This window comes from Silurus meridionalis, chromosome 12 (genome assembly GCF_014805685.1).
Source record: "Silurus meridionalis isolate SWU-2019-XX chromosome 12, ASM1480568v1, whole genome shotgun sequence".
In the NCBI taxonomy this organism is placed as follows: Eukaryota; Metazoa; Chordata; class Actinopteri; order Siluriformes; family Siluridae; genus Silurus; species Silurus meridionalis.
The window spans coordinates 23,446,313-23,466,479 of record NC_060895.1 but is presented as its reverse complement, the minus strand read 5'-3'; the positions used below and the strand labels follow the sequence as shown (position 1 = coordinate 23,466,479).

Here is a 20,167-nt window from a genome sequence, read left to right as displayed (position 1 = left end):
GCAGAGCTTTCTTTCACAAACGCTTCATGAAGAGGAAGTGTTTTATAATTAATACCTGATAGTCAATCTATTGTGTTTCACACACCAAAGCCACTTTCTAAGAAAAGATCAGTTCTCCTCGTTTTACCGATTTAAATGAAAGATATCACACCATTTCGTCTCGTCAGTGGGATTTCCTGCTTCCTATCGGGTATCGTTAAACATCTGATAACGCAACGTGATTGTTTAATCAGCTTGTATACAGTGTCCACGTTATAAAAGTCTCAAATGTCCATGCAGAGTTATCATTTCAAGCCATTAGTTACATTTTAAAACAGAGAATCTCCTTCATTTGTATCTGTTTTAAATGTACCATTAATTAATACTTTTCAAGTTTTTAATACTTTAATCAACATGAACAAATATAGATGCTTAATGCAAATGTCAAGTCAAGTTTATTTGTATAGCGCTTTTCACAACAGACATTGTCTCAAAGCAGCTTTACAGAAACCAACAGTGAAGGTGAATGGTGTGTGTTTATCCCTGATGAGCAGCCGTGGCGACTGTGGCAAGGAAAAACTCCCTTAGATGTTATGAGGAAGAAACCTTGAGAGGAACCAGACTCAAAAGGGGAACCTCATCCTCATCTGGGTGACATCAAGAGTTTGATCATAAATCTTTCAACAGTACAGAACACTGGAGAGTGAGAACTAACATGAGTACTGGAGTATAAGATTATAAATAAATGTTCTTTCTACAGTCTTTGGTATAAAAGTAGGAGCTACTGAGCTCAACATTTGTGATCATCACAGATCCAGCAACAGCTTCTCCATGCCAGAGCCTTTAAACACTCCAGGAGGTCCAATGTATTTTTATTATTAGTGAAACCGAACTCAAGACAAAAAATTCGTGGAAATGTTTTAAAGTAATGATGGTGTTTTAAATGATGTAAATCATCAGGACACTAAACGGTAACTTTCCTATGTTTCCACACGGACGGTTTTAATTGCCGGATTTTGGTGCTTGATTTGAGACTTGGCACATCAGTGAAACAAATGTTTAGTAATTAAACAATACTTTTTAATGGGGTTTATTATTTTATATCTGAGAAAAGAAGGACCATCGGATGTGTGTTACATTGTTAAATGTATTTATTAATATTGTTAATAAAAGTGGTAGAGGGGAGTGGAAGCTCAGTGGTTAAGGCGTAGGGTTACTGATCGGAAGGTCGGGGATTTAAGCCCTGGTATCGCCAAGCTGCCACTCTTGGGCCCTTGAGCAAGGCCCTTAACCCTCTGTGCTCTGTTTCATGGCTGATCCTGCGTTCTGATATGTGAAGACAGAATTTCACTGTGCTATAATGTTTTTGTGACAAATAAAGGCTATTCTTTTTCTTCTATTCTTAAAAAGGTCCAACAGAAATGTGCGCTGAATTAATCACACGTTAATAAAATGATTGCTTTTTTAAATAAATGTGTTATTAACGAGTTAATTTTGACAGCCGTGATATAAATATATATATATATATATATATATATATATATATATATATATATATATATATATATATATATATATATATATTGTTTTATTTTATTCTTTTTTTATTTTTTTATTTATTTATTTGGTGTCCAATTACAGATACCACAGTTTATAATAAAAAATGGAACTAGAAAAAAAATTTGTTTTATTGATTGGTAAATTTTTTAAAACTTAGATGTAATTTTTGGACAAAAAACTAACTTTGCTCGATGATTGAATGAATACATTTTTGAATTTTTTTGGTTTTGGGGGTTTTTGGGCCCGTTTTATGGATATAATTAGTTTTGCTCACAAAAATTATAGATTTTCTATTGCACATACGATCTCTGATATGTATGCTTATATTTAATAATAATAATAATAATAATAATAATAATAAAACGTATTACACTATAAAAACAACTATGTCTATAATTAAAGCAACGTATCTGTCGAATGTACCTAGTTATGATTGTGAGTCATGATCATAGCTCAATAATGTCCTTTGTTCACTACAGTCTGTGAAAATGAATGTTTACTAGGCCTAGTTTGTGTATTTCTGTGTCATTTCTGTCTCCCAGGACTGAAAACGATATGACAGAATGACAGTAAAAAATATGAAAGGAGGAAACAAAAATGAGAGCATTCTTTATTATTATCAACGCAGACATCTTGAAGCTGGGAACAAACATGAAGCAATCTCCTGTTGCATTGAGACGCAGGCTGTGACGAACAGGGTCTGTGCATATTTCTCCGTCAGTTCTTAATATCTGTTTTAAAGAGCAGGGCTGTTTTGAACACAGTATGGGGAATCCCTCATGGAAGAGAAACAGATTTAAATGACATTTTATACCAGAAGTTTTCTTGTTGTTGAACAATAAGACTATTCATAATCTCCATCAACGGAGGTTGAAATGAGCTGAGATGCCAGCTGGTGATTTTTTTTTTTTGGGTGGGGGTTTGAGTATGTAGATTAAAAAAAAATTCTCCCACAAACCAAACGTGAGCTGGTAAATGCCATAAGAAATATTAGATAACCCTATTAGTTAGCTTGAGTTGGGTATATTATTAGTGATGCATTAAAGATTTCATTATCGTCGTCCGCGTTATAACGATTATACTGGTTTTTTCATTTACTAAAAAAAATAGCAAACTTTTCTCATAAACTCTTGTATGAAAACACATGCTTTCTTTAAAGGAAACTCTGGAAACAAAACAATACCTTTCTTTTTCACTGAGGTGGAACAACCTAAGCCACGCTTTCAGTATCTTTGGTGCGTATCTCCTAAATGATGATGTGAATGTAGTTTGCCTTGTAAAAACATAGGTAAGGTTCTTAAAAAAAATTTAATATATATTTATATATATATTATAAAGCCCAGATCGGTGGAATGCTGCAGAGATGGTTGTCCTTCTGGAACTTTGTTCTATCTCCAAACAGGATCTTGGGAACTCAGTCAGACTGACCATCAGGTTCTTGGTCATTTCTCTTTCTAAGGCCCTCCTCATTAGATTACTCAGTTTGGCTGGATGACCAGCTCTTAGAAGAGTCCTGGTTGTTTCACACTTCTTCCACTTGAGAATTATCGAGGCCACTGTGCTCTTCAGTACAGCAGAAACGTTTTAAAGCCTTCTCCAGATCTGTGCCTTGCAGCAAAGGGTCTGAAAACGCATGTACACGTGGAAGCTCGGTTTGTAAAAATGTACAGGCATTTCTAGAATTCTGTTTTCACTTTGTTATTATCATTTTCTGTTAACTTTGAGTGTCGATTAATGAGAAAAAAGAATGAGGATCAAAAATATTTCAAATCAATATTTCAAATAAAATAAATCGATAACTAAAATAATAAATATTTAAAATAAGAAAATCAATATTTAAAATGAAAAAACAATATTGGCAATTAAATAAATCAATATGTTAAATAAAAAATATTTAAAATTAAATAAAATCTATATTTTAAAAATTATATATATATATTTTTTTTTAATTAGAAAAAAAATTAATTATATATATATATATATATATATATATATATATATATATATATATATATATATATATATATATATATATATATATTTTTTTTTTTTTTTTTTTTTTTTTTTTAACTAATCCTGTTACACATGCACAACACATTAAGTCAATTATTAATTACATAACATTGCTAATCCTGCACCAAACCTGGATCACGGTAATGTATATCTAACAGCACACCTTTCTGGTTAAACTCTTTTCCTTTCCATTCATTAGCTGTCAAGAATGCAGAAAGCCTTGACAAAAACAAAACATGAACACGAGGAGGGAAAAAAAAAAACTAACGAGAATAGAAGATCATTTACAAAGAGAAGGAAGTTCATTCAAGCAGGTCTGACTGAGTAATGCTTCCTTTTGCCTGAGGCTTCTTCTAACGTTTTTCTGTACAGTAGATTTCTGCTTTAATCTGTTGTTATGTAAACAAGATCAGAATTTATATCGGGAAAGTGTAGCTCAGTGGTGAGGATGGTGGATGATAAAAATGGAGTTTAAATCCCACTTCTACCAAGCTGTTTTTTTCTCATTGTCTTTATCATAATAATGTAACAATGGATTCTTATCGCCATGTCAATTTCGTTTTTCCAGTAACTCCAAAACAAAAATTCACATATTTCCTAAAAGTGACAACTTATCATTTTAAATATAATTTAACTAAATATCATATAAATTAATATAATTTTATATCATATAATTTTATAATTATATATATATATATATATATATATATATATATATATATATATATATATATATATATATATATTATTATTATTATATATATATATATATATATATATATATATATATATATATATATATATATATATATATATAATTTAATTTATTAGCATTATTAGCAGTTATTGTTGCCTATGAAATAATGTATTGTATTTCCTATTTATTCATATTTAGAACAGAAAGGATTTGTTTTTGTTTTGTATTTGAATTTGTTTTGTTTTTTGTATTCCGGCCTCTTTTTTTTTTCGCTTCACGTTAATAAAGCAAAAAAAAAAAAAAAAAAAACGTAACCAATGAACCACAAAGCAAACTTTTATTGTTTTAGGACTATATTTTTGGAAAAACTGAGAAAACCTTTCCTGTTGGGTGAAAAAATAAATTAGAATGACCCCAATTAATTCATATACATCTGATGTTTTCTAGAGCGGTGATATATAGAAATTAAAGCCGATATTTATCACATTAATACTTTACAGCCTCGTAAAAATTCTATTCAGGAAGCACATTGGCGCAAAGCAGCTTTACATAATTCAATAGGTTGTGAATATAAATCCCCATACATTCCCTAATGAGTGAGCCATAGTTCTCATCACTCAAAATAAACTCCCTGAGATGGTATGAGGAAGAAACCTTCAGAGAAACCAGACGCAAAAGAGGAACCTATCCTTATCTTGGTAAACTTTTATTATAGCTCCATCAATGTTGAGGTAATCAGCTGTTGGATAATAGTTTAATAATTACAATTAAATGCAAAAGAATATTTTTTTATGTCCAAGCTGGTTAGGGTTCAACTTGGGTCATCTTGATGCTCTATCCTGGAGCAGGAAGGTTAGGAAATGGTGAGTGAGTGCTACTGTTTCTTCTGTAGAAATATAATCAGGTGTATCAACCATTTCAGCTATAGTTTTTTATCAAATTTCTGCGTCAGAAAATCTGTTTATCGTCTGATCGCATCAACCTTCTGCTCTGATTAATATCTTAGAGTACGTGCGAATGTGAAGTTGAGAACCTTTTGCTTCAACAGACATTCAGATCTTTAAAATTACCCACAAAACCTCAAGCTCCTTCTTGATACATCTCAGCAAAAAAGAAACAAATGTTTCCAAATGATAATAACTCCAGTTTAAAGGATTTTAGATGTTCTAGAACAGGTCAGTCTAACTCCACTGAACTTGAAGCCATATCAGACATGCTTCAGATGGACAAAGTTCTCACCTAAAACCAGACCCAGGATATACTGGTGTCAGAATTTTGTCTGTCAAGAGATCACCTTGAAGGACCTTTAATCTGAGCATCTGAGCTGATCTACACTCAACCTGGTGTCACCATGAGGGCCACCAGGAAAAAAAAAAAAAAAAGGAACTAATACGTGATTTTTTTTTCCTTTTCTGTTTTAAAAAGCTATAATTCTACAAGCAAATCTATAAATAGAACTCATTTATTTCCCACAAGGAAAAAAAAAGCAAATATCTCAGTGTTGAAAAAGTTTGTTGACATGCTGGTTGATTAGAACACGGCCCTGCCCACTGGCTCTAGACACAACGTGTCCTGCCCCGAAACATGAAGCAGCTGAAGACTATAAAAGAGAAGCTCGTTCAAATGTTTTGAATTAGGTGTGCACTTGCCACAGCTTGTACATCATCTACCACTAGTAGAACGAGAAGAAGAGAAGAACTGTAAGGTAAGAAGTTAATTGTATTAACAGATATAAACCATAGAAGTAAATTATTTATATATATACTTCATTAACACAGACGTTTTTATGTATTATCACAGAGTTTATATTTCAAGTCAAGAAAAGAAGCTTTTATTTAAGAAAAAATGGGAAAGATTATTCACGAAAGCAAGAAGGAGCTCCCGCTGACCCAGACAAATAAGGCAAGTAAAGTCCAATAAGCTCAAATATGATGTACAATCAGGTAAAATTTAAATATAAAAGATTGAAAAAAATGTAAAAGATAAAAAATTTAAATTAAAAGATCAAATTGTTTATTTGTATGTATTTAATATTATATAGATTTATATGTATTTATATTTGTATTATTTATTTATTTATATATATATATATATATATATATATATATATATATATATATATATATATATATATATATATATATATATAAAATTGCATATACAATTTACAGAATTATGATCATTAAAATTTCTACTACTACCATTAATAATAATAATAATAAGAAGAAGAAGAAGAAGAAGAAGAAGAAGAAGAAGAAGAAGAAGAAGAAGAATATTGTTAAGCATAACAGAATGTTTATTTTTCTTCTACAGGTTCGGGAAAGCCGGATCAGCCGATGTCCGATGTCAGTTCATATGAAAAACTTTCAGAGTGGTTCCAGCCACCAAGACACACTTTTCCACCGAGCTGTCAAGGTGAGTGCTTCCATGAGGGAAAATCAATGCATTCGTTTTTGGTTCAAGCACTAAAAAAATATAAAGTAAATATAATGTTTGTAATGTCTAATAAATAATAATATTCTTAAAAACAATTATGAATTTCCATCTATAATTTTCATCTAATCTACATAAACATAATTTTACATAATGTATAAAATGAATGACAGGTGATTTTATATATATATATATATATATATATATATATATATATATATATATATATATATATATATGTTCGTAGATGTATATGTCTACACACTTTGTCTAATTTACATAACTCTAATCTGCATAATGTATAAATAAAAGACAGGTGATTTTTTTATAGATTTACATGTCTACACTGTTTGTCTAATCTACCTAAATCTAATCTACATAATGTGTAAATGTATATGATGTATAATCTACATTAGACATATAAAAAGTTTGTATATAGACATATAGACAGTCTAATCTACATAAATCTAATCTGCATAATGTATAAATGAAAGACAGGTGATTTTTTTTTTAATAGATTTACGTCTACACTGTTTGTCTAATCCACCCAAATCTAATCTACATGATGCATATATGTATATGATGTATAATCTACATTAGACATATAAAAGTTTGTATATAGACATATAGACAGTCTAATCTACATTAATCTAATCTACATAATGTATAAATGAGTGACAGGTGATTTTACATGTCGTAGATGGAATACATAAATATTTATTCCATCAAATTTCGTTAGAAATAAACTACTGCATTTTCACTCTCACTTGTTCACAGAATCAGATCTGCAAGCCGAAAATGTGTGAAGGCTCCTTAATGAACCCAAAGACCTTAATGCGCTCGGTTCCGTCTTCCCCACCTAACACTAACGAGCTCCTCATCCAGGCTATCGACTTCATCAACCAGTACTACAAGTCCTTCAAAACGTGCGTGTCCTCCACTAGCATTTGTTAATAAATAAATAAAACAAATTAAGATGAGTCCTGTTTTTGATCCGGTGCTATTTCTTTATAGGTCCAAAATCGAAGAGCATCTGGCTCGTGTTAATGAGGTGGCCTGTGAGATTGATGCCACCGGTACTTATCAGCTCACAGGAGAGGAACTTGCATTTGGAGCCAAACAAGCTTGGAGGAATGCGCCCAGGTGCATCGGCAGGATCCAGTGGTCCAATTTGCAGGTCAGATATTTTTATTCTTAAGATCTCAAACCGTCATTTGTGTTGATAAACTTCAAGATAAAGAACTGAAAAGGACAAAACTGAATGTGAGATATGGCTCTTTCCAGATGTTCGATGCACGCAAATGCAGGACCGCGAAAGAAATGTTCCAGTTCTTGTGTTCTCACATCAAGTTTGCAACAAATGGAGGCAATTTAAGGTACATTTATAATGCAATAAAAAAAAAACCCTGTCATGCTAGCATGGGACGGTCATATACAGTAGATTCACCACGAGGTTAATTATAATCACTATATAATTATTTTCCTAAAACAGCATGTCCCAGAATGTTCTTTTTTTATAATATAATATATATATATATATATATATATATATATATATATATATATATATATATATATATATATATATATATATAAATATATACAATATTTGTTATTAAATTCTATATATCACATATTCTTGTATTATGTGCACCTTATTACACTGATATAAACCTATGATTTTTTTTTTTTTTTTTTTAAAGATCAGCAATCACTGTGTTCCCTCAAAGAACCGATGGCCAGCATGATTTCCGTGTTTGGAACAGTCAGCTCATCAGATACGCTGGCTATCAGATGGAAGATGGGAGTGTTATAGGCGACCCTGCTAATGTGGAGTTCACTGAGGTATCCAAGTCACACTCCGGTTTATATATATATCAATAATGCATAATTTGTGCACCATAATTGTGTCATTGTGCTTTCTGAAGTGTCTGACCTCTGCCTTTCGAATAGATTTGTGTCCAACTTGGATGGACCCCAAAGTACAACTCCTTTGATGTTCTGCCACTGATCGTGCAAGCCAATGGAGAAGATCCTGAAATGTTTGAACTCCCCCCAGAGTTGATACTGGAGGTTGAAATGGAGCACCCACAGTAAGTGGCATGTGTATATATAATAGATTGTGTATATATATATATATATATATATATATATATATATATATATATATATATATATATATATATTTATAATAGATAGACTGGCCATGCGTTAAAACGTTTTTTTTTTTTTTTTTCACACAGGTATGAATGGTTCAAAGACTTGAACCTGAAATGGTACACACTGCCTGCAGTGTCCAACATGTTGTTGGAGATCGGTGGTCTTGAGTTCACAGCATGCCCCTTTAATGGCTGGTACATGGGCACTGAGATTGGTGTGAGGGACTTCTGCGATTCTCAGCGCTACAACATGCTGGAGGTAAACCCAGTTCACTTAAAATGGGACGATCCAGAAGTTTAGAAGAGGATTAAACTAAAATCTGTTTGTAATGCTTTTTCTACAGAAAGTTGGACGCTGTATGGGTTTAGATACACACAAGCTGTCATCACTGTGGAAGGACCAGGCTCTGGTTGCCGTCAATGTTGCTGTGATTCACAGTTTTCAGGTACAAAGCTCTTGACCATTATGTACACAGAGGAAATAGTTTTTTATAATATGTAGGAGGTCTAAGTTCCTCCCTGTCTTGTGTTGCAGAAAAACAAGGTGACCATTATGGACCACCACTCCGCTGCCGAGTCCTTCATGAAGCACATGGAGACTGAATTACGCCTGCGTGGTGGCTGTCCTGCTGACTGGATCTGGCTGGTGCCTCCCATGTCCGGTTCTCTGACCCCTGTGTTCCACCAGGAGATGATCAGCTACATCCTGTCCCCCTTCTACTACTACCAGGTAGAACTCTCTCTCTGCACCTTCTACCAGAACATTAATCATTATTTTGATGGCACAAGATCCATATTCAGAGTTAGTGAAGTCCAAAAGAAATGTATCCGAGGTTGCCAGATCTTTTTTTAATGCATATATTCATATTAAGGAACTAAGACACAGCTTTATTTGAGGCTAACTACACCTCACGCCAGGTGCATTAAATCCTCAATATTATGCATTTCACTAAACTCTGAAAGGTCCAGAATTATCAGAGCAATCATTGTATGTTGCTAAAACATTATAGAATAAAATATCGTATTCTCATTATAGCAGACAGAGCGAAAATATCAGTATATACGGCATATTCAGTTTCCTCATGTTTATTTGCTGTTGCTATTGTTGTCGTTTGTAGCCTGATCCATGGTTAACATACGTCTGGAAAGACAAGACAAAAGGACTAAAGAAACGCAAAAGAATCAGCTTCAAAGCACTTACAAAGTAAGTTAAGCTCAAGCTGTTGATTGTCGATGCTCACTCTACAAATGATTTAATGATGTAAATTATAATTCTGATTCTTCAGGGCAGTGGTCTTCTCTCAAATACTCATGCAGTCTGCCTTGAAAAAGCGAGTCTCTTGCACCATCCTCTACGCTACTGAAACCGGAAAATCACAGACCTTCGCCAAAAAGCTCAAGGCAATGCTCAGCTGTGCCTTCAATACCAGGGTAAGAAACCCAACCCCAACCTTTCAGGTCCTTTCTTTCAATGAAGCTGATTTAATATTGTTTATCTGTACAAGAAACACTCAACTCATATAGGTACACTTATGTTTTACTGATCTAGATACTTTGCATGGAGGACTACAGTTTCCAGGATCTTAAGAACGAACGTCTTATGATGGTGGTCACCAGCACTTTTGGCAATGGAGACCCTCCAGGAAATGGAGAGGTATGCACCAGTATACTGTATGCATGTATTTGGGTGGTTTAATGATTAGAAACAGTTTTAAATGTCCTTCCTGTTTTATGAAGAAATAATGTGTTAGCTGTTACCTTTATAATGCATTAGAGAGTAAAAGAAACGGCAGATGTACGCAAGATCTTAAATGCACATCTTATTTTCCAGAGTTTCAAGAAGCAACTCATGAATTTGAATAATCTGCAAAACAACATGAGGTAAGTCCTGAGGCTATCTGCTTAACCTAATTTACCATTTATGAGCTAATTAAGAACAGAAGCTTACAATTTTTTTTATTGCACAGGTACTGTGTGTTTGGCCTTGGCTCTCGCATGTACTCTCAGTTTTGTGCTTTTGCCCACACCGTGGACGATAAGTTCGCAGACTTGGGAGCCAAACGTGTGACTTCCATGGGAGAAGGAGATGAGCTTAATGGACAGGAAGAGGCTTTCTCCGCCTGGGCTTGCAACGTATTTAAGGTTTGATAGGACACAGGCTACCTTTAACGGTAAAACGTTTACGTAGTACACCAACATTCATCTTTTTTTTACGATTTTATTCTTATTCTGTAGGCTGCATGTGAGGAATTTGGTGTTAAGGGGCAGCTTTCAGGGACTGAACACCTAACAGAGACCTGGGATGCTCTGAAACACCGGGTGCAACCTGACAGCAGCACCCTAGACCACATCTCAGGTACTTGTCTATCAGTTAAACCATATATACATGTATAAAAATAAATATTTGTGTAATGAACACCAATTATGGTCCTGAACAGTCTACATCTGTGGTTCTTTCAGCTCTTTCAGGGCTACACTCAAAAACTGTGTTTCCCATGAAGCTGAAGAAAAGAAAGAATCTCCAGAGCGCTGAGTCAAGGTCTGCTCTTAATCAACTTACTCGACATCCTCCAAACCTTGCTATGCCATTTTGTGCAGGTTTTTTTGACATTTCTTGACGTTTCTGTTTTCAGCCGCTCGACTTTGCTGGTCGAGCTGGAAGTGGATAGTGGGAAGGAAGAGGTCTTAAAGTATGCTGCAGGTGACCATGTGGGCATTTTCCCAGGGAATTCACAGGAGCTGGTGATGGGCATTCTGAAGCACCTCCCCAATGCTCCTACGACCAACAAGAGTGTTCGACTGGAATACCTGTCTGAGTCTGGTCCAGGTAAACGTTCTACCAAACTTATATTACTTTTATTAAATGTCATCATATTAAAATCCTTGAATAATAATGATCACCAATTGACTCGTGACCATACAAGGTAACTTACAAACAAGGCTAGTAAACATATCTATGCTAACTAGATACAGAATTAGCATCCGAAATGCCTAAAATGGCCAAAGATTTGAGAATCAAATCTTTTTTGTTTTTGATTGTGGTGTCTTGTAGGTGGTGAAGAATGGCAGACAGATTCCCGTATCCCAGCCTGCTCTCTAACCCAGGCTCTGACATTCCTCCTGGACATCACCACACCACCTTCTCAAAGCTTCCTACGTAAGCTTTCACAATTGACCAAGAAGGAAAATGACCACCAGCGCTTGCTTGCATTGGCATCGGTATGTTTCGAAAGCATTCTTGATTCACAAATTCTTCGCTTTTGGAAACTAATTTAAACCTTAACACACTTTTTTGTAGGATTCCAAATCTTACTCTGAATGGAAAGCATTCCGCACGCCCAACTTCATGGAGGTTCTGGAGGAGTTTCCTTCCTTGGAGGTCTCCCCAGCCTTCCTTCTTAGCCAGCTACCCCTACTGAAGCCACGCCTATACTCTGTCAGTTCCTCCCCTGATCTCTACCCTCATGAGCTTCACCTCACCATGTCTGTTGTCAATTATCGCACCCAAGGTATTAATCTTCATGCACAACATGAGTAGATCGGTGCTACTGGATATGAAGCTTACATAAATAATGTATGTTGTGAAACATTTTTAACATCCTTTATTGGTTCCTCTTAGATGGAAAGGGTCCTCTACATCAAGGTGTCTGCACCACATGGCTCAACACTCTCAAAGAAGGACAGACAGTTCCCTGCTTTATTCATGGGTATGCAACCGAATGGGTTGTTTTTGTTTTTATGCAAATAGAGACCACATTATTTAATAAATGAAATGAAGACTGTAGATCTGTGAAAAGAGGGAGTACTCTGAAGTATTTTATCCTAATCTCCATTTTTATTGTACTTTGAGCAACTGCAAGCATTCTGATTTTGATTATAATCAGTTGGGATCTTTGGGAACCAATTCTGGCATGAAAGTGGTTTATAGCGTAATGCTTATGATTCCAGATCTGCCGGATTCCACCTTCCACCAGACCCCAGCACTCCGACCATCCTAATCGGAGCAGGAAGTGGCATCGCTCCATTCCGCAGCTTCTGGCAGCAACAATTCCATGAAATGAAAAAGACAGGTACGCCCAAATCCACTCCTGGACATCTGGAAATCTGCGATATGCTCAATCCTGATTGTTTTAGCAACCTTGAAGATCAATGCGATCAACGTTCACCTGTTTTTGCAGGGTTGCAAAAGAGTGGGATGATGCTGGTGTTTGGATGCCGTGGTGCAGAGACGGATCATCTTTATAAAGAGGAAACGTGCGAAATGAAAGAAAACGGCACTCTGAAAGCGTCACGCCAGCGTACTCTCGCCAGCCTGGTTGCCCCAAGGTACTGCTCAATTCCATTGGGTGGAAAATATAATTAACACAAACCTCTTCTCATAGGACAAGATGATTGTTTTTAAGTCTAGTATAATGCTTCTAATTGATAAGCAGCTCCTCAACCTTTCGATCTAATGAAGTTGAAGTAAGTTCTGAGAGTTAAAAATAAATCTGAGAAACAAGGGTCCAGATACTACAATGTCTGGACTATTTGGCAGCTTCGTCGTAGTAATTGAGGTTGTTTCATGGTGCATGGTTGCCATAACCTTCTCTTTTTTTTTTTGCCTAGGTATATGTTCAAGACGTTCTGAAAAAGCAGCTTAGCGAAGAGGTTCATTCGGTCTTGAACCAGAGCGCTGGACATGTGTATGTGTGTGGGAGCATGAAAATGGCCCGGGATGTTGCGCATGCTATAAAGGAGATCCTGGTTAACCATCTGGGTATAACATTAACACAGGCTGGAGAATTTTGGACCAATTGAAGGTGAGAGAACATCACCAATCCAATGATTTGATTTCCTGGCTAGTCTTTATGATATGAAGATCATTTGCTTGTATATGTACAGTAATGATCATCCTTTGGTTTTAGGCTGAAAAGAGGTATCATGAGGATATCTTCGGGGCCTAGTTCTGCAACCGAGGAGATGTCCAGGTCTATCACCATGAGTTCGCTTCAGCATCAGAGATCCAAAAGTCACGAATTGTGATCAGTAATACATATTGTACGTGTAACATATTGTCATTTGATTCCAGCATCGGGAATCACATGTATTGGTGTTTGAATATTCAATTATAATCATTCATTCGCCAATTCTTCAATTCAATCATTAAAAAAAGTCAGTCATTTCTTTTTTTTTTCTTTAATAATGTAATATTAATATAATCACTTTCGTAAAATGTAATCCTTGTTTTGGATCCTTTGGTGTCGCTAAACTCATGACTATTTCTATGTATACATTTTGTAAATGTGTCTTTAATTTAAAAAAAAAAGTTTGGAAATTGAAATGTCTATTATTTTGGTTTTCAACTGATTATTCTGCATATATGTACTGTATAAACAAACAAAGAAATAAACCGATGGAAAGAACCTGATGTGCTCTACATTTTCTATAAGCAGGATATGAATCAATTGATTCATAAATATTCGAGTGATGGGCTTTAAACTGGTTAAACAATTTTATGCATCGAATCCACTGTCAATTCAGTATCGAATACACACACCAAATTTCATACAATTGTTCTCAGACTGGGCAATAAATTATGACAAATGACACCCTATAAAAGAATTAGGCCATTCTGCATTTAGTTCATTTGGGGTCAACAGTGCAGTAATGGAGAGTGTGTTAGAGAAGTGAAGAAAAGAGTGCAGGCAGGGTGGAGTGGGTGGAGAAGAGTGATAACAGGAGTGATTTGTGATAGAAGAGTATCTGTGCGAGTGAAAGGGAAAGTTTATAGGACTGTGGTGAGACCTGAGATGTTGTATGGTTTAGAGACAGTGGCATTGAGTAAAAGACAGGAGGTGGAGCTGGAGGTAGCAGAGCTGAAGATGTTGAGATGTTCGTTGGGAGTGATGAGGATGGACAGGATTAGAAATGAGTTTATTAGAGGGAGACAAGGTGAGGAGGTGAGATTGAGATGATTTGGACATGTGCAGAGGAGGGACATGGGGTATATCAGTAGGAGAATGCTGAGGATGGAGCCACCAGGTAGGAGGAAAAGAGGAAGACCAAGGAGGAGGTTTATGGATGTGGTGAATGAAGACATGCAGGTAGTAGGTGTGAAAGAGGCAGATGTAGAGGACAGGGGGGTATGGAGACGGATGATCCGCTGTGGCGCCCCTAATGGGAGCAGCCGAAAGAAGAAGAAGAAGAAGAAGTGGCCATTTCTTCGGTTTCTGTGTGAGCACTGCCTTTTAATGAGTTTTGTGGGTGGTCAAAGGTGACAATGGTGAGGGGGAAAACTACAAAGGGACCTTAACAAGAAACCAGACTGAGAAGGGAATCCATCCTCATCTTCAACACCGAATGTCTATTCATTATGGTTTCTAAATGATGGGATCTCCATCCAGAAGATGGGTATCAAGAAGAATCATGCAGGTCTGGAGAGAAAAATGCACACACACACACACACACACACACACACACACACACACACACACACACACACACACACACATATGACATATAATTGATATTTTCAACTTTAGTATATAGAAATAAACATAATTTATAATATGTATATTTATACAAATGCATTGCTAGGAATACAATTTTTATTTTTTTTTAAACCATACTTTTTGTTCACAATAAGCCGCCGTAAGAACAGGAAGTAACGCTCTGTTATGCCGCTTGTAATCCACGTTCTTTTTACACCACTACAGTTTGGAAAGCCCCGCCTTCTTTTTGCTGATTGGCTAATTTCTCACAAGACTCGGCACTATCTTTTTGAACTATGAGTAAGCGTCAACGAGTGACCAATCAGAACTCAGGACTGGGGGCACTGCAAGCCAATCCGTGTGTAGGAGGCGGGATTTCCAGAATGCGGGTGGGAAATATTAACCTCCAATAAACCGAGGAGACACGCGTTTCTCATGACCCCTGATAGTTTATTCTGATTTCTCTGAATATATAAATATATATTTATATTTAATATACACGATGGCTGGTAGCCGAGTTGAAAAGGTCGGGACTGTTTTTACTCGGTGCGTATTTGGGTTATATTATTATTTTTTTGTACTTGCTGTGAATTGTTTATCATTTTATTGTTGATTGTTGATGATAAAACTGATTATTGTGACTTCGTGAACTTAAAATATTACATAAACATTTGTATCAGAGCAAAACCAGTGCTTGTGCATAGAGAGGTGTTGCGGTTTGATATGGTTACGGTTTGATCACCGTCACGATTTTTTTAGTATCGCGGTATCAGTATTAAAAAGTAGCACCGGTTAGTGTGCACACATTTAGTGCCTGTTCTAATATCCTTCACTCTTCTGGGAAGATGTTCCACTAGATTTCCTTCAAACGTTCCTCACCTTTTTCTGTTACTTTGTCCAGGGTTCGAGATCTGATGCGCTCTGGAGTGGTCAAAGAGTCCAACAAGCCTGTTTGGTTTGACGTCTACGCGGCGTTTCCTCCGAAGAGAGACCCTGTGTACGTGAAACCGGTGAGACGCGTGCGACCAAAAACCGAGGAGAACGTCCCGGAAATCTTTTACAAGGAGGATGAAATACGAGCGTAAATTCCCAGAGCTTTTTTTTTTTTTTTAGTTTGGCGATAAAAAACAGGAGGAATTGACTTGAATGAAGGTTGTGCTCTTTTCTTCTCTATAGAAAGTTCTACCAGATGTACGGAAACGGACCTAAAGCTTTCGATCTCACAAAAACCGGCTTTGTGTCGACCTGCCAGAGGTACGATGACACCTGAGCTTTAGATTTACTCGATTTCCTTTTCTAAGAACCTCCACGCCTCTGGGTAGATGTTCGACCAGAGGGTTGGAAAAGTCATACTTTTGCCTACATATTGTATTTTACATCTTCAATTTACCAGGATATGACTGATGTGTGTTTGCTCAGGTTTGTGGAGAAGTACAGTGAACTGGAGAGCCGAGGAGATCTGAAGCCAGAGATGCTTCTCGAGGAAACAGCAAAGGCTCTTCTTGCAGATGGTGTTGTGCTCAGGAGGCGAGCTGGTAGACCAGCTGTGAGTTGCTTTTATGAATCAGAATTACACACGTATATTATGCATTATATCATACTGAAGTAGTGCTGGGCGATATCTCACAAAAAAGTATCGCCTAATCATTTTTCACGATGGGGATAATATATCGATATATCGCCTAGCCCTAGACTGCAGTTATACATATCAGTTTTATACAGTCTGGTCTTGGTGGTCCGAATGATTTGGGACCTTTATGGTACCACTTTGGGGAGTGGTTAGCTCAGTGGTTAAGTCTTTAGATTACTGATCAAAAGGTCAGCAGGGGTTCAAGCCCTGGTTTTGACAAGTTGCCATTTTTTGGGCCCTTTGATCAAGGCCCTTAACCCCACTGTAATCCAGTGGTGCTGTATCATGGTCGACTCCGACCATAGCATCCCATCAATGCTGATGAATTTTACTGTGCTGTAAGTTGTTTTAGATGTTTTATCCACTTGGGGTTACTTTTAGCATGGTGGAACATCTGCAGAACAAGTTCTCACATTGTAGGAGCTGTAAACGCTCTTTCCTGCACCAGCCTGTCTTTAACACGAATAATAATAAATAAATAAAATTACTTTTTGACTATTTTAAAAGCACTGACAGAAAGAAGGAAAGGAAGGAAGAAAGAAAGAGGCTCATGAAGAAGAAGGAAGAAGAGACCAGGCTTGTGGAAAATCAAGACTAATTCTGTTTTTTGATCACCAGGTGGCAGCAGAGACCCACAATCCTGTTCTGGCCATGAAGTTAACCGAGATGTTGGCTGAACACCAAAAAGACACACAGACCCCTGAGGAGTACACACACACCCCTCCTCCTGACTCTTCACACACCTCATAGCATGAAAGACTTTGTTCCTCTGTTTTTCACGATCAGGTGTTATGAATATAAAAGAACAAGTTTGATGACCACTTCACCGCTGAGGATTCATCTTCATTCATTTTAGTCTCGAGAAACTGGAAATGAGCTTCTCAATTTTTTTCAAACATTCTGTATTCCATTACAGACTATTTGGGGAAAAGTATGTGCACCCCAGACCAGTACAGGACCATCTACAGTATGTGGTTCTTCCTCAACTGTTGCCACCAAGTTGTAGAATTAAACACCTCGGTACGCTCTAGAGTGTAACTTTCCCTTCACTGGAATCGATACTAATTATATGAAATATTACAATAATAATATAATAAAAGTACTAGGTTATTTTTTTGAGTTATTTTTATAGATAACATTTCTATAAAAATTATTTTTATTTTTTAAAATGCTAAATAATATTTAGCTTTATAATAATAACAATAAGTCATAATCATCTTTATTAATATAGACATTTACATTTTATATATATATAGACTCTCAGTGTGCTTTAAAACATCAATAGCAAGTATTATAAAAGATTTTAAATAATTAATAAAATAAGGGCATGAACAAAAATATGAGTAATAATGAATATTGCAAATATAAATAAAAGTACTGAGTTACTTTTGGGGTTATTCTTGTATCTAAAATGTCAAGGATAATATAATAAACAAGTAAAAAATATAAAATTATAGCTTTATTTTTTTATTTATTGATATAAAATTTACATTATATATATATATATATATATATATATATATATATATATATATATATATATATATAAATACATATAAATGCAGTAAACCAGAGCAGTAACAGAAAGAGTAATATAATAAAATTATTACAAATATAAAAGTGAAAAAAAAATTTGGGTTATTTTCATAGCTAAAAATTCAATAGGAATATAAGTAAGAAAAATATTAAATAAAAGCTTTCTAATCTTTATATAGTACTATAAATATATAGACATTCTCATTATAATGTAAAAAAATAAATATCTAGGGTTAGTAACTAAAAACTAAATCAATGTCATTAACAAAAATAGAAATAATAAGATAAGAATAAAAAAATACAGGTTCAGACGCTGTTTCAGCATGATGACGTTCCTGTGCACAAAACGAGCTTCATGAAGACGTGGTGTGTGAAGGTTGGCGTGGAAGAACGTGAGGGTCGTGCACACATCCCTGATCTCCTCAACCCCATGGAACGTAATCAGTCCAGACTGTGAGCGATCTAGAGTAAAGCCTTCCCAGAAGAATGGCGCTTATTCTAACAACATATAGGCAGTGGTGGTTCTGGGTCACTCATCATAAGGTTGGGGGTTCAAGCTTCAGCATTGCCATGCTGATGCTGCTGGGCCCTTGAGTAAGGCCCTTAGGCTTATCTGCTCCAAACACGCCTGATTCAGGTAATCAGCTCACAGAAATTGGTCTGTTAGAGTAGAAAAAAACAGAACTGTGCAGGACAGGGGGTTCTCTGTGACCAGTGTGAACATGTGTTCTGGAAACAGCCTAGTAGTTGATCTCTTGTGAATGGAACAAGAAAGAGGGTCAGTCCAAATCCTACTGGAGTTTTAACTAGGCCTTAGTCCTACAAGTGTGAACTTCCCTCAGCACCACTTCTTAATTCTGCACACCTTCCAGTCCATGAGGTATCAATTTTGTAGCAAAAAAATTAAGTTGAGTCTGAACAATGGGATGTTCTTCTCTTGTCTGAATCTATTCTGGTGGAAGTTTCCAGCTAGAACTCTACAACTGTGAAACAGTTTGCCAATGTAGAATTTTAGGAGAAACTTGTAAACCTGTGTCTATAAAGACAACCCTTAAAGAATCTTCTTCTTCTTCTTTCAGCTTCTTCCATTAGGGGGCGCCACAGCAATCATCCGTCTCCATAACCCCTCTGTCCTCTACATCTGCCTCTGTCACACTAACTACCTGCATGTCTTCCCTCACCACATCCATAAACCTCCTTCTTGGTCTTCCTCTTTTCCTCCTTCCAAACCATCTCAATCTCGCCTCCCTCGCTTTGTCCCCAAAACGTGCTACATGCACGTTTTTAATCCTTGGACAACCCTTAAAGAATCCTTTGCCTATATAATCCTTTATAAATGGAAAGTCACATGGAAACAGACAGTGGTGGATGAAGTAGAGATACTCTCAGTAAATCTCCAGTAAACCGTAAACGTGTCCCTTTAAACTTTCACTTGAAGTTTTTGTCTTCAAATTTATTTAAGTATCAAAAGTACTGTGATATGCGACATACATTACATTTACTTCGTTACTGTCCACCACTGCTCAAGACCATGTATTTAGGAAATAACTCTGTATTCCACTTTAATGAATTCGAAATAAAATAATATGAGTAATATAATTGAGTTTGCGATGTCTTGCCAGACCTTCAGCCATCATCAGTTGTGGGTTTTTCTGACTTTAGTAAATGTAAAGCAGGTCAATCAAAT

At 35.9% G+C, this 20,167-nt stretch overlaps 2 protein-coding genes across 2 annotated transcripts; both read left to right on the top strand.

Moving 5' to 3' along the window:
* Window positions 1-5,865: 5,865 nt before the first annotated feature.
* LOC124395094 (nitric oxide synthase, inducible-like) lies at window positions 5,866-14,263 on the top strand. The gene is given in 28 exon segments (XM_046863699.1): window positions 5,866-5,954; window positions 6,050-6,151; window positions 6,563-6,664; window positions 7,460-7,608; window positions 7,697-7,859; window positions 7,967-8,058; window positions 8,386-8,527; window positions 8,636-8,775; window positions 8,926-9,100; window positions 9,186-9,287; window positions 9,377-9,571; window positions 9,960-10,045; window positions 10,128-10,272; window positions 10,391-10,495; window positions 10,673-10,722; window positions 10,809-10,983; window positions 11,077-11,197; window positions 11,302-11,380; window positions 11,475-11,668; window positions 11,894-12,060; window positions 12,140-12,350; window positions 12,461-12,548; window positions 12,790-12,911; window positions 13,020-13,124; window positions 13,127-13,167; window positions 13,450-13,624; window positions 13,627-13,643; window positions 13,749-14,263. Coding segments are annotated over 27 exon segments (3,237 nt in total). The 5' UTR covers window positions 5,866-5,954; window positions 6,050-6,094; the 3' UTR covers window positions 13,788-14,263.
* Window positions 14,264-15,699: 1,436 nt separating this feature from the next.
* mrps23 (mitochondrial ribosomal protein S23) lies at window positions 15,700-17,770 on the top strand. The gene is made up of 5 exons (XM_046863139.1): window positions 15,700-15,860; window positions 16,216-16,395; window positions 16,491-16,568; window positions 16,734-16,860; window positions 17,563-17,770. Exons 1-5 carry the CDS (start codon window positions 15,817-15,819, stop codon window positions 17,692-17,694), a joined length of 561 nt encoding a protein of 186 aa, XP_046719095.1. The 5' UTR covers window positions 15,700-15,816; the 3' UTR covers window positions 17,695-17,770.
* The last annotated feature ends 2,397 nt before the right edge of the window (window positions 17,771-20,167 follow it).